This window comes from Dryobates pubescens, chromosome 6, assembly GCF_014839835.1.
Source record: "Dryobates pubescens isolate bDryPub1 chromosome 6, bDryPub1.pri, whole genome shotgun sequence".
NCBI lineage: Eukaryota > Metazoa > Chordata > Aves > Piciformes > Picidae > Dryobates > Dryobates pubescens.
The window spans coordinates 39743547-39757652 of NC_071617.1; the positions used below are offsets into that span (position 1 = coordinate 39743547).

Sequence of the window (14106 nt, forward strand, 5' to 3'; positions counted from 1 at the left end):
AAGCTGCTAGAAGGACTCCCCAGAGGTTTCTCTCCTCCAGGCTGAACAACCTCAACTCTCTCAGTCTGTCCCTATAGGGTAGGTGTTCCAGCCCTCTGATCATCCTCATGGCTCTGCTCAAGACCTGGTTCATGTCTTTCCCCTGTTTGGTGGCCCCAGAGCTTAATGCACTAGTCCAGGCAGAATCTCGCTAGACAAGAGCAGAGGGTAAGAATCACATATAAATACATGCATATATTTATATGGGTGCAATTGTAGTATTTTCTCTTAAAATCCAATTCAGGTGCAGCTAAATTAGGGAAGCATCAGACTGGACTACCAAAGGAGGCCATGTTGTCTGTAAGATTGAAGACCTTTAAAAACATGTTAAAGAAGCACCTGTCAGCAGAACCAGCAAAGATGTTTCCTGCTTTGGGTACAGGAATGAACTAGCTGAAGCTTCTTTCAGTAAAACGATTTCCATTACGTTCCACTTTTAACTGAATAAAGATGATGGTAGGTGATTTGATCAAAACCATGCTTGCAGTAAGAAGTTCAGATGAGATGCTTGTTGTTTGCAAAGTCTCAGCTGCAACCAATTAAGACACTGACATTTCTGTATTGCAACTTCACAAAAACAAAGACCAGCATACGTGGTTCTCCAACCCAGTGGAATGAAAAAAACACAAAACTACTGCCAGCTCCCCCACAGTCTCAATCCCTCTGCACCACTTCCAAAAACTGAGATGAAAAAGGCTGCTGCCACCCACCACTTCATGAGAATGAGCCAAACTAGGGTAGCTGCTCAACACCTAAGTCCCTATTTCATTCCATCATTCCTTATCTCCCCCTGTCTTATGCTATGCCATTATCTTTCATCAGCTGAGGTTACCTGTAGTCATGGATAAAAGCAAAGGATCAAACAACAGACTTTATTGTTGTAATTTAGCTTGTGTCGTAATGCTCACTGCACTGTGTCATTTCCAAATCCAGAAGCCAAGTTGCTACTAAAGCAAAGATAACATCAATTCTGTAGCTAAGACAGTGCAAGTGTTTTGATGACAAAATGATAGGGACAAGGACCATGGATAAGCTGAGTTTGGCTATGGAATATGTAATGACAGCACAAATGCATGACACTGCCTTTAAGGATAACGAAGGGCAGCCAAAATTTGTCAGTGATACTGTCACTGCTGATAGAAGAAGAAGTAGAAAACAGAGAGTCACAAAAGACAAAATTATCTGAACTTTGAGTACACTTATAAAACATGGCATTGGTGCAGCAGAAAAGGGAAGAAGCACTCAAGAAACAAAAGAGAGAGAGAAGTATTCCCAGATACAGGCAAAAAGGACTATTGTAAGAACAGTACATTAGCAAGAATAGAGTGACACAGTTGGAAGAGATGCAGGTTTCATTGTAATAAAGAGAAGAAAGCCCAAAATAAAAAGGAAATGTAACCTGTACCTCAACCCAATATGTATTTAGACAGTGAAAGAAAGGGTAGTCCTTTTAAAAGCAGCAAAGTGATGTGAAGAAGAAAATCAGAACTTTGTTGAGGTTAAGCTTTCAAGTAAGACACATAGGAAGAGAAGGCTGGAAGCAGCATTGTCACACACACTTATGTTTCTGGTCAACAGTTTTTCCAGATTCACAAAGTTTCATCCCCAGCATCACCACAAAAGAAGCTGCTGGTATACAAGAGTGGTCCTTTCCCACAGGAGAGCAGAAGAAACAAACCTTGACTTTACCTTGGCATTTTTTTATTTCTCTCACTCTTCCAAAGATGCAATTAACAAACCATGCTGACAGCATCTGCCTTTTATCATATTCTGCATACTTCTGATTATCAACAAAATACAGAATTTTAAGGCACCATTCAGAGCCAACAGCCATCAACGGTGACCAGCAATACTTAGCCTTTGTAGACTATGGATCTCTCCTGTGAGGAAAGAATGGACTGAAGTTGTATACTGTGGCAGTTCATTGCACAAAACATTATTATTGTTGTACAAATGCTCCCATTAGAAATTCCTTGTGCTGGAAAACTTAACCAAAGATCAAAGCATGTTTCACTACATTCATATGGTATGCTATATAAACATCTTTCCTCTGCTTACCATCAGTAACATACTTCCTCTTCTCCTCACTGTCAGTAGTCATCTCAAACAGATCTCCATAAGCACGTGCAAGCCTCCAAAGGAAGTCCACACAATTTTCATACTGAAAGAAGAAGAGAGCTTGGTAATTTAAGTCACATTCTGATCAGTTTAATACTTTCCTTTCATAATGCTAAAAGCAGGTTATCAGATCATGGCATAAATGTTTGGTTACTTTGCATCTTTTTACTACTAGTTTATGTGAGAACTGCATGATAAGTTTTTCACGACCAAAGGAGAATACAGCTTTCAGGAAGATCCTGGGCTGTTTAAAGAGGGTTCATTTCATAAATTATTTGTAAAGGTTTTTTTATTTTTTATATATATATATATAAAAAAAGGTAATCCAGTCAAGCACAAGTCCCTCAATGATGTGTTGTATATTTTCTTTAAGAATGCCATAAGGACCACACTCAGTCACAATTAGTGCCTCATCTACCTTCCTGGGTATTTCAATATGTATATGAAAATATAATGAGAACTACAGTTTGCCAGATCAGAAGAAACTGATACATTGACATTAAGTACTGCACATCAAACCATGCTGAAATTTTATCTAGAGTTACCCATATGCAAATTAAAGTCAAGGGAAACATACACATGAAGTGAATATCTACAGAAATGCATAAGGAGGCTATGGCTCATAGTCTGATTTCTTCAGAATACTTGGTCTGGTTACTACTTAATTCCACATGACCTTCTCGCACAGACCATTCCACACCCAGCAGAAATAAGTATCATTTCCATAGAAAAATGCCCATGATCTTTCTTTGTTGCATACAAGAATACACACATTAAACCAAGCCTCAAAGTTGGTGTGCCTGGATGGGATATAAAATAATGAAATGTGTATGCCCACCCAAGAAGAATACTGACACTATCTTACGTGTTGCAAAGTATAAGTTAACATAACATTAAATTTACCCATTAATACCTTGTCATCTTTCTCAAACAGCAATCTGAAGCCCTCCTTTTTATCATCCTCTGAACCCTTGTGCAAGTTGTCCACCTGCTGTAAAAAATTAAGTAATTCTTCTTCTTCTTCTTCTGATTTCACAGCAGCATCAGATGATTTAATACATTCCTTTTCTTCCTCAGAGTCTCCTTCAGAATCAGTATGAGCCGTAAGGTAACTGAAATCACAGAAAACAATAACCATCTTTCAGAAAAATATTGGCAAAGCACTGTTAAATTCAATTGCAAAAATTTCAGAGCACAATTTCTCCCAGTTGTCCAACCTTAAAGGATTTTTTTATTCATGGGATTAAGCTTATTATTAAATTTTTATCTTCAAAGGGACATCACAATCATATTCCAAACATAACAGGCAAGTAATTACACTGCCCTGCTGCCTAATGCTGTGTTTTAAAAACACAGATACATGTAGGAGATAGATACATATTAAAAACACATGTATCCTTGTGTTTCAAATTCAGAACAATTTAAGTCATTAATGTGCATTAAGACATGCTCTGTAACCCTGAATAGGCCTCTTCAACTCTTTACCTTATTTCCCCTACTTTCTGAAATAGGAATGAGCTTACTAACAAAAACATAAGTGCTATAAGTATCACTTACACAATGTTTTTCTAAACACTTGTAAGATCTAAATAAGCAGTAACACTCCTGTCACAAATTGCTTTACTTATTTCTTTTGATCATTCAGAGATACTTGAAACTGAGAAAGAGCTTTTATTAATTCATTATGCTTAGTATGCAAGTACTCAGCACAAGGCAGTCAAGAACAAAGAAATATTTACAATAGCCATAAATACCATGCAGAGATAAACATGTGGCCTTACTGTCCCAAATGCTGAACATACATTAGGATAGTTCAGTTTCATATAGGAGCAGCTGAATGGCATTGTTATTAAAGTCGCTGTTCACTTGTATACTAAAAATGGAGAGAAAAGCCTCATCTTCTGCATTTCAACTTTTGAAAATATTGTTCTCTTGAGAACTAATAATGTAAAAAAAAAAAAAAAAGTCTTAGTTACCAGCTTCAAAGATTTTTTAAAATGACATCTATGAGCAGAAAAAGCATGGAATGCACTATACACATTAAGGAAAATTAAAAAAAGTAGGCCATGGCAATTGAAATATATCAATCCCATCTTTCTTTCCCAGAAATACAACATGTACAGTACATGGGAAGTTAACTCAGCAAAGAGGAGGCAATCCAGAAGGTTCTTAGAGTGTATGGAGGACAGCTGCTTGATGCAGCTGTTAAGTGAGCCTACCAGGGGTCAGGCCCTGCTTGACCTGCTGTTCTCAAAGAGATAAGGGCTGGTGGGAGATGTGATGGTAGGAGGCTGTCTAGGGTGCAGTGACCATGAGATAATTGAGTTTTCAATATGCAGGGAAACAAGGAGGAGCAATAACAGAACCCTCACTTTGGACTTCCAGAGGGCAGACTTCAGTTTATTTAAGCAACTAATTGGGAGAGTGCTCTGGGTAGCAGCCCTTAAGAACAAAGGGGTCCAGGACGGTTGGACCTACTTCAAGCAGGAGCTCTTGAAGACACAGGAACAGGCTGTGCCCATGTGCCAAAAGATGAGCTGCCGGGGAAGGCAGCCTGCCTGGATGGGCAAGAAGCTCTTGAAGGAATTAAGGGGAAAAACAAGGGTGCATGTCCTTTGGAAAGTGGGGGAGGCACCTCATGATGTATTTAAGGATGTTGTGAGATCATGTAGGAGGAAAATTAGAGAGGCAAAATCCCAATTAGAACTTAAGCTGGCCACTTCTGTGAAATACAATAAAAAGCATTTCTATAAATATATTAATGCTAAAAAGAGGGGCAAGAAGAACCTCCACTCTTTATTGGACCTGGAGGGGAACATCATAACTAAAGATAAGGAAAAGGCTGAAGTACTAAATACCTTCTTTGCTTCCATTTTCAACAGTAAGACAGAAGGCCTTCAGGATAACTGGCCTCCTGAACTGATAGATGTGGTCAGGGAGCAGTATAATGCCCCTGAAATCCAGGAGGAAGTAGTTAGGGACTTGCTGAGCCACTTGGATACTAACAAGTCCATGGGACAGGATGGGATCCATCCTAGGGTACTGGGAGAGCTGGCAGATGAGCTGGCCAAGCCTCTCTCCATCATTTACCACCAGTCCTGGCTCACTGGAGAGGTTCCAGATGACTGGAAGCTGGCCAATGTGATGCCCATCCACAAGAAGGGATAGATGGAGGAACCTGCAAACTCCAGGCCAGTCAGCCTGACCTCAGTGCCAGGAAAGATTATGGAGCAGATCATCCTGGGGGCAATCACAGTGCACCTGCAGGACGGCCAAGGGATCAGGCCCAGCCAGCATGGATTTAGGAAGGGCAGGTCCTACCTGACCAACCTGATCTCCTTCTATGATCAGGTGACTGCCTGGTGGATGTGGGGCAGGCTGTGGATGTAGTCTAGTTGGACTTCAGCAAGGCCTTTGACACCGTTCCCCACAGCAAACTCCTGGCCAAGCTGTCAGCCTGTGGCTTGGACGGCAGCACTCTGCGCTGGCTGGAGGGCCAAGCCCAGAGAGTGGTGGTGAATGGTGCCACATCCAGCTGGCAGCCAGTCACTAGTGGTGTGCCCCAGGGATCAGTGTTGGGCCCAATCCTATTCAATGTCTTTATTGATGATCTAGATGAGGAGATTGAGTCCACCATGAGTAAGTTTGTAGACAACACCAAGGTGGGAGCAGGTGTTGATCTGCTAGAGGGTAGAAGGGCTCTCCAGAGGGACCTTGACAGGCTGGACAGATGGGCAGAGTCCAACATGATGTCATTTAACACACCTAAGTGCCGGTGCTGCACTTTGGTCACAATAACCCCATGCAGTGCTACAGGCTGGGGTCAGAGTGGCTGGAGAGAAGCCAGGTAGAAAGGAACCTGGGGGTACTGGTTGACAGCTGGCTGAATATGAGCCAGCAGTGTGCCCAGGTGGCCAAGAAGGCCAATGGCATCCTGGCCTGCATCAAGAATAGTGTGGCCAGCATGAGCAGGGTAGTCATTGTGCCCCTGTACTCAGAACTGGTTAGGCCACACCTTGAGAACTGTGTCCACTTTTGGGCCCCTCAATTTAAGAAAGATATTGAGATACTTGAACGTGTCCACAGAAGGGCAATGAGGCTGGTGCAAGGCCTCAAGCACAAGCCCTATGAGGAGAGGCTGAGGCAGCTGGGGTTGTTTAGCCTGCAGAAGAGGAGGCTCAGGGGAGACCTCATTGCTGTCTACAACTCCCTGAAAGGAGGTTGTAGCCAGGTGGGGTCTGTTCTCCCAGGCAAGCAGCAAATGAACAAGAGGACACCATCTCAAGCTGCACCAAGGGAAGTTTAGGTTCAGTGTGAGGAGAAAGTTCTTCACAGAAAGAGTTATTTGCCACTGGAATAGGCTGCCCAGGGAGGTGGTGGAGTCACCATCCCTGGAGGTGTTCAAAAAAGGATTGGATGTGGCACTTGTAGCTATGGTTTAGTTAGTCATGAGGTTTTGGGTGATAAGTTGGACTTGATGATCTCTGAGGTCTTTTCCAACCTTGTTGATTCTATGATTCTATTGTGGTTTCACTATGTTGCTTTCAGAAGTGACCAGAACTAAAATACAAGCAGATACTCTTACAATCTGTAAATTAACAACTGCAACTGCTTATCAAGCTACAGAAGTGCTAGATGTAGCACAACAGTTTAACTTCAAAATCCACTCAGTAATATGTGAAAGATGAGTAAAAAATAAATTTGGATAAAACAATGTATATATAAACCAGATGTAAGTCTCCAAACTGAAAACCAACACAGAGCAGAGCAGAGCTGGGAAACTACACAGATCTGTTTTACATAATCCTGATGATGCTTAAATTGATGACACATCCTATATTGTATCTGCAGGATCTTTATTTATATGTCATTATAGTTACTGTTATTCTGAAATGGGTGCAGAGCTGCATCATACATAGGCTATATCTGTAAGATGCATTAAATATCACTTCAACTGTTTTGGCAAACAAGGCATAAGGAAGCCTCTTTCCATTTTGCTTCTGATTACATTCATTTTCTTACTAGCTCTCTGTTTGATCCTTTCATATCTCAAATACCTGAAATATTTTAAGCATGACAATATAATATTTTAAGAAGGCAATACAGATTTTTTTTTTTAAATAAACAGCTAGGATTTTCCTAACAACTTGGGTAAGCTGTACTTTACTAATTCAAACTGAAGCCAGTTTTGTTAGAGGACAGGAAGTCCTGCTACCTATTAAAGACAAAAGAAGAGTGTAACAGATATTATTGATGTAAAACCACAGTAAGTGGATCTTGATAACTGACTTCAACAAAGCAGGTAGCAGGCTTATATACCTATTTATTCTAAGAAAATCATGTTATGAAAAGCAGTACTATATTCTAAAAAAAAAATTAAAAATCAATACTAACACAAACAGAAACAGGGCTTCTTTCTAACAGTTTTAAAAACTCCAACTGTCTAAAGGCTAATTACAGTAATCCAAAAGGGCAATTAACAAAAAATATGAGGAATAGTCATTATGGCTTGTTTTACAAATAATTTATATAACAATGACATCCCAAATTTTGCCTGGTATTTTCCTGCAAGAGATTTTATTGGATGACAGATAGAAAAGTGACTATTTACAGCACAATGTGACCAAGCACACTGACAAACATTTGAGAAAATTCAATAAAATTTTTAATGGCTACAGTAATTTTTATGACTTTATTACCAATATATTTAAGAGAGAAGAAACACTGATAAGAATGTAAGGAGCAACGATCAACCAACTGGACTCAGTGAATCAAAGGACCGTTCAAAGTTCAAAGGACAAGTGAAAACTGTCCTGGAGGCTCACCATACTGTGGCTAAGCTGTTCAGTAAATCCAGGCACACAGTACTGGATTACCAAAAAAACCCATAGAGCTATGTAGTACAAACCACCACCATGGTATAAACTCACTTTGATGTTTCAAAAATTATGTTGGATTGCCTGTAAATTGGCAGCCACGGGGCCTAACCATGTTACATCTCTTTACAACACCCCAGCTTTTAGACAGAGCAAATACAATCTGTTGTCTCCCTGCCAACTCAAAAAAAAACCCACAAGATAACAAAACCACCATCTCATCTGCTCCAGTTAACTCAATAGAATAGTGATTATATGTCATGGACTGGTCTGGATCAAATTTGCACTGTATAGCCCAGCAGAGTGTGTATCCCTTAGTAAAGATGCGTAGCCTTCAAGGAAAAGTTTGGCAAACGAGGTTCTTGGGTCAGCTGAGGGTTGCACTGAAAACAAATGAACAGCACAATTAAGTGAAGAAATTGTAAGTGAAGTGATACTCAGAAGCAGGCAAGGGAAATGTTTCTTCTTGCTGAATATGAAAACTACTTCAAGGGGAAAATATAAACAAAACATCTGTAGGAAAAGAATTTACACTGCAGTGAATCTTTCTGGTGACTGATACCAAATGTAATTTCACAAGCTTGGATGCCAGGCGACTAGTGCCAAACATGAATGCCAAACATGACAGTGTTCATCACTGCTTTATCAGGAAGGAAACACCTTTAAAGGCACAAAGAAAAGAATTAGGTGACACTTTCCATCCCAGGTGAACATCTAGGCGCAATTTACCATATTTCTAAATGAAAGTGTTTGTTGCACATTCTCAGATATTGAAGATCAAGGTTTTTCACTAGTAACTGATGGAAACTGAAACAATTTATTAAGAATGTAATACAGAAAAGCATAGATTAGAAACTGTAGGCTGTTTAGCATTCAATGTCTTGTCCATTCGGTGCACATTCCATACAGGTTATCCATTATTATATAAAAAATCTCAATTATTAAAAAGCATATGATAATTTTCCACTTACAGAAATATGTAATTTTTGAAAGGCAAAATAGAAAGCTTCTTTTCCCAATGTTTTGAATACCAACAGTGACATTGAGGAATATGACCAGAGCAGATCAAAAGATCAAAGCAGTAAGAACTGTATCAGAGCCTGCCAGCTTCAATTATTCCATGGAAAAAAATAGTAGTATTAAAAGCTTTTCTGAAAGAAGTTTACAAATCTGAAACTAATGTAGTCATCAATCACAAGACCATATAACTCTTAAGATTACTTTATCTGTCAGTCCCCAGCATTTACCCATTTGTCAGGTAAAACCAGAAGTGCTTAACACAAGCAAAATCCTATCTTCTAGATGAGAATACTGCTGAGGCAGTGAAATGTGTTGCGTGTACTTTAGACGGAATACAGAAAGTGAAAAGACGTTTCGTCTGTCACAAAGAGAAAAACAATCTTTCTATGATTGTATGAAGAAAAATTTGTGTTGACATCATCTCTCACAGCAAACTCTCACAGAACATGCAACACTGTCATTAAAGTTACAGAAGACCTAATGTGTTGCAACACGTTAGGATTAACAACATGTTTCCATTTGGCAAAGAAAAAAAAATTACGAAAAGGAAATCATTTAAATTAAATAAAATTGTCTTACATTTAGAGAAGAAATACAAAACAATCGCATCAAGTAGAAGGTGTTAGTAGGAAAAAAAATCACCTCTTTTCAGAAGGGATTTTAAAAATAGCATCGGAAAAGCACATAGCCAAATGACTAACACCATCTATAACCTTGCATTATCTTCCTTCCTTCTGACAGTACACAAATACTTGTCAGAGAAGGCTTCTCTTAAGGACACGTTCAAAGCTCTTGCACACAATAATCACTTATATTGGATCATCTCATCAGCTTCTTTGTCACACAGAATAACCTGAACCTTGGCCAGTTCTTAAACACCAACACCTCTCTCCTGACTAGAGAACAAGATCTTCTCAAATGCTAGGTGTAGAATAAACCCTGTACTGCGACTGTAAAACTGATTATTTGTAAACTAGTCCCTTAGACTTACCTGCATCTCCAAATATTTTATGCATAACAAAGTCCTCTACAAACCATTAACAGATAAAAGCGCCTGAGAATCTAACAGAATTAAAACATTTCTGTATCATATGAAGGAGGAATGTCTGAATATCCCTGCCAATCCTGAATACTTAAAATAAAGAACTGGTTCATAATACAACTGACAGATCTCAAAATATGGTATCAAAATATAAGCCTTGTGAAGCATGTGGGCTGGGATGTAACATAAGAAATTCTGCCCACAGAAACTGAAAATAAATTTGGAGACACTCTTAAAAAAATAGAATTCCATTCATTATTAAATGCAGCATGTTGCTGTCTTCAGAATATTACAGTTAATTAATATATCTTTAAAAGAAAAAAAAAGTGACTTAAGGCAGGCAACTTACAGACATAATGCTGCCTACCCAGGAATGTGTAACACACTGAGAAGATGGTTAAAAAAACAAACAGTCGCTGTAAACATATCCTTACTAAATTATATATCAGAATATAATCAGATTGTATCAAAACAATGCTGTTGTTACAAGAGAGTAATGTCATCACCATTTTTACATTATTACTAGAGGGTATATTGGGCAACATATGAAAAAAAAACCCAAAAATACAGTCCTTTTCCTGGACACCAGGTACATCTGTACATCAGCGTGTTACTCAGCTCAGGTGTAGAAAAGATCTAATTAGCCACAATGGGATTACGAGATGTGATAAAAACTAGGAACTTTCTACCTTACTGAGTCAGTACCCTGAATCCCTCATGATTATTTTCCAGTCACCATAAAGTGTGTACAATAGCAAATAAACATAAACATACTGCCACTTGTACAAGTGTTGCATTTGGACAGAGCTTTCAGTGAATGTAATACCTTTAGGCAGAACACTGTAATAACTCCTCTTTAAGACCCACAGAAGACAGTTTATCATGAAAAGCACAAGAGCATGCACATGGTTTGAACAAACTCTGGTAGAGACAGGAGACAAGATTGCATTCTTATTAGAAGGAACTTTAAAAATTACACCATGGTTCTGAACTTTGCCTCTTATTGCATAGTTATGTAGCAATACTGTATCAGATTGTCACCAAATGCACCCTTAAATATCTGTATTATGCTTGGCATGAATCCAACTTCAGCTATAGTGCACTCAGAGTTTTCTCTGAATTAAAAGTACTAATTTGAATTTTTGTGGGTTTCCTTGAATATAAAGAAATATAAAATGCACAGGAAACTTTAAAAGGGCTCTTGTTTACAATACAACGTTTCACATTGGTAATCATGCAGTTTGCACTGCATGCATACTGTAGTACATTCAAAATATTATTGACTCACCCTCCTTCACTTTCCGCCTCCTCAGAGCTGGTAGTTTCTGTTGCAGCAGTAGCTGTCTCACCTTTTCTCCGCTTAGCTGCTCTGTGTGATGGGCTGACCCTCTGAACGTCTCCCTTGCCTTGAAGCTCATTTCGAACAAGCTCTTCAAGCTTTGGAACAGCTTCTTTCAGAAATATCACCTCTCTCTTCAGTTCGTCCACACTGACTAGCAAGCCATTCAATTTTTCCAGTATCTGCAGTTGCCTTCCATGTAAAACCATTACTGCTCCTTGCTCATTAGGAACTTCATCTTGCAAGCCCACCGAATTAAGCCTGTTACCTACATCTAGGAACGCAGGTATAGGCACAGATGCACTGGGTTTTCGGATCTTACGGTACCAAACCAGCATCAGGCTTATTCCAGCAGTCCCTGCCATTATGCCCAGTATTAGTCCTCTATTTTCAAAGGGAGACATTTCTGCACTCTCCTAAAACAGTGAGACAATAACTGGAGTTAAGGATGTTTATCCTAGTCTACCCAAATGACTTAACTTCGCTTTGAAGTATAAGGCTAGAACACCGGCGCACGCTGCAGACACAAAGTTACCATACAACTCTAGCAGATTCTGCAGTAAGGGCTATGGGCGATGACAGCGAAATCCAGACGCTTGTGGGGCTGGAAGGGACTAAGGGTGATGAGAAGCGCACACTGCTGCACCGGTACGCGCGGGACCGCAGCCTTCGCTTTTAACCTTCTACACATCTTGGGATTTTTATCGCTTTAAAGCGAGAAACTCATTAACTGGATTTTCCGCAGCTTCAGAGCGGCAGAAATTCAGCTGTCAGGCCGTGGCGCAGCCCACGCCGATCGGAGGGGTGCTTCCCCGCCGCCCCGACCCCATTGCGCTGAAGGGCTGCCGGAGCTCTGTGGTTACTTCCCCGTGGGAGACCGCCCCTCCCGCAGCCCGCCCAAGCCCCGGCTGCCCCGGCAGGGGTCGTCGCCGCCGGCAGCACCACCAGCCCTGAACCCCGCGCCGCCCCCATTACGTACCGGCGGGCCGGTCCGGGAGCAGGAGAGAGTCCGGGCCAGGTGCGGCACCCCGCGGCCCCGCAACTCTCCCGCCGCGGCACTGGGGGCGGTGGCGGGGCCGCCCCGGGACGGCGATACCCGGATCAAGGGGGACGGGCCTCCGCCGCAGCCGCCGGCCGGGCAGCGCTGCCCTGTGAAGGAGGGCCGTGGGCCGGGCCACCCCTGCCTGTGTTCTGCTGGCCCTGCGGTCGCCCTGTAACCCTAGCAGCCCTAGAACGGGCAGGCGAGCGGCCCTCTGGCCTGGCCGCGGCCTCCAGCTGTAAGCTCGAATGGGCCGCAGCGCTGGAGATCTCGCCGGGCGGTGCTGTTCGGAGGGCGCGGGCTGCACCCGCTTCAGACGTGCCCCGAATGCGCTGTGCAGGGGCAAATTCATCGGTTCAGTCGCTTTTGTTCAGTCTGTTGGCTACTTGTTTTCATTACACTTTAACCTTTGCTACTCCTAGGCCCCAGAGAAACAGTATTTCCTCTACGTTAGTGGAGAGCTGAAGCTGACCAATCACGGGGAACCCCCACCCAGTTGGCAGAAGGAGAGCAGTCCTGGCACAGAAGCTTCAGTTTTAGCCATCTAAGGGTCCAGAGCTGATCTCTCCAATGCCCATAATATACTGCCCAAAGTCATGGAGGAATTTGGGTTTGAGAGGGTGTGGGAGATACTACTGTTTCTGTGTCCCATCTGAGACATAACTTCTACCAATGATGGAAGACCCTTCTTTCTCCTTTATGACAATATTTCTGGATCTGACTCCTGTGCCTCCTGTTTCTGGTTTTCAATGGAAGAAGGACCATCACAGACAACCTGTTGTGCCCATGCATCTTCCTGAAGGTTTCCAGAGGGTTCTGTTGTGAGGTCTCAGGGAAACCATTATGGAAACCATTGTATCTGTGCAATGAAAGAACCTGATCTTCAACAGTTGGAATTTTCTTCAGCCGTACCACTCAGAAACAATGGAACACAATGCAGTTCTTAAAATAAACAAACTAACTAACTAATTGCCTTTTAAAAGTGAACAAAATGATGTTACATTATTCAAACAAGTATTAAGAATTAAAAAAAATTTCAGTCTTAGTGCAAATTAGAAAATGTAAAGCAGTCTAGTGTCTATTTTCAAAGACTTCATTTAAAATACCTACAGCTGCTGAGTCTCCTTGAAGAACCTGAGGATAAAACTAGCCATTGGCGAGATCAAACTGCAATCTGAACTACCAAGCTGGGGGCAGGAGTTGATCTGCTGGAGGGTAGAGAGGCTCTGCAGAGGGACCTCGACCGGCTGGACAGATGGGCAGAATCCAATGGTATGAGATTGAACACATCCAAGTGCCGGGTTCTGCACATTGGCCACAGCAACCCCATGCAGTGCTACAGGCTGGGGTCAGAGTGGCTGGAGAGCGGCCAGGCAGAGAGGGGACCTGGGGGTACTGGTCGATGGTAGGCTGAACATGAGCCTGCAGTGTGCCCAGGCAGCCAAGAGGGCCAATGGCATCCTGGCCTGTATCAGGAACAATGTGGACAGCAGAAGCAGGGAGGTCATTCTGCCCCTGCACACTGCACTGGTTAGGCCACACGTTGAGTCCTGTGTCCAGTTCTAGGCCCCTCAGTTTAGGAAAGATGTTGACTTGCTGGAATGTGTCCAGAGAAGGGCAACAAAGTTGGTGA

The 14106-nt window shown here is 41.7% G+C and overlaps 1 protein-coding gene across 1 annotated transcript in view; it reads right to left on the reverse strand.

Moving 5' to 3' along the window:
• Window positions 1-12596, reverse strand: part of RMDN2 (regulator of microtubule dynamics 2) — a 53574-nt gene extending 40978 nt beyond the window's left edge. Inside the window, exons 1-4 of the mRNA XM_054162358.1 lie at window positions 12414-12596; window positions 11384-11850; window positions 3071-3269; window positions 2098-2200 (exon numbers count right to left, since the gene is read on the reverse strand). Coding sequence (XP_054018333.1) covers window positions 2098-2200; window positions 3071-3269; window positions 11384-11838 — 757 coding nt within the window. The 5' untranslated portion in view covers window positions 11839-11850; window positions 12414-12596. The remainder of the gene's footprint in view (window positions 1-2097; window positions 2201-3070; window positions 3270-11383; window positions 11851-12413) is intronic.
• Window positions 12597-14106: the final 1510 nt, after the last annotated feature.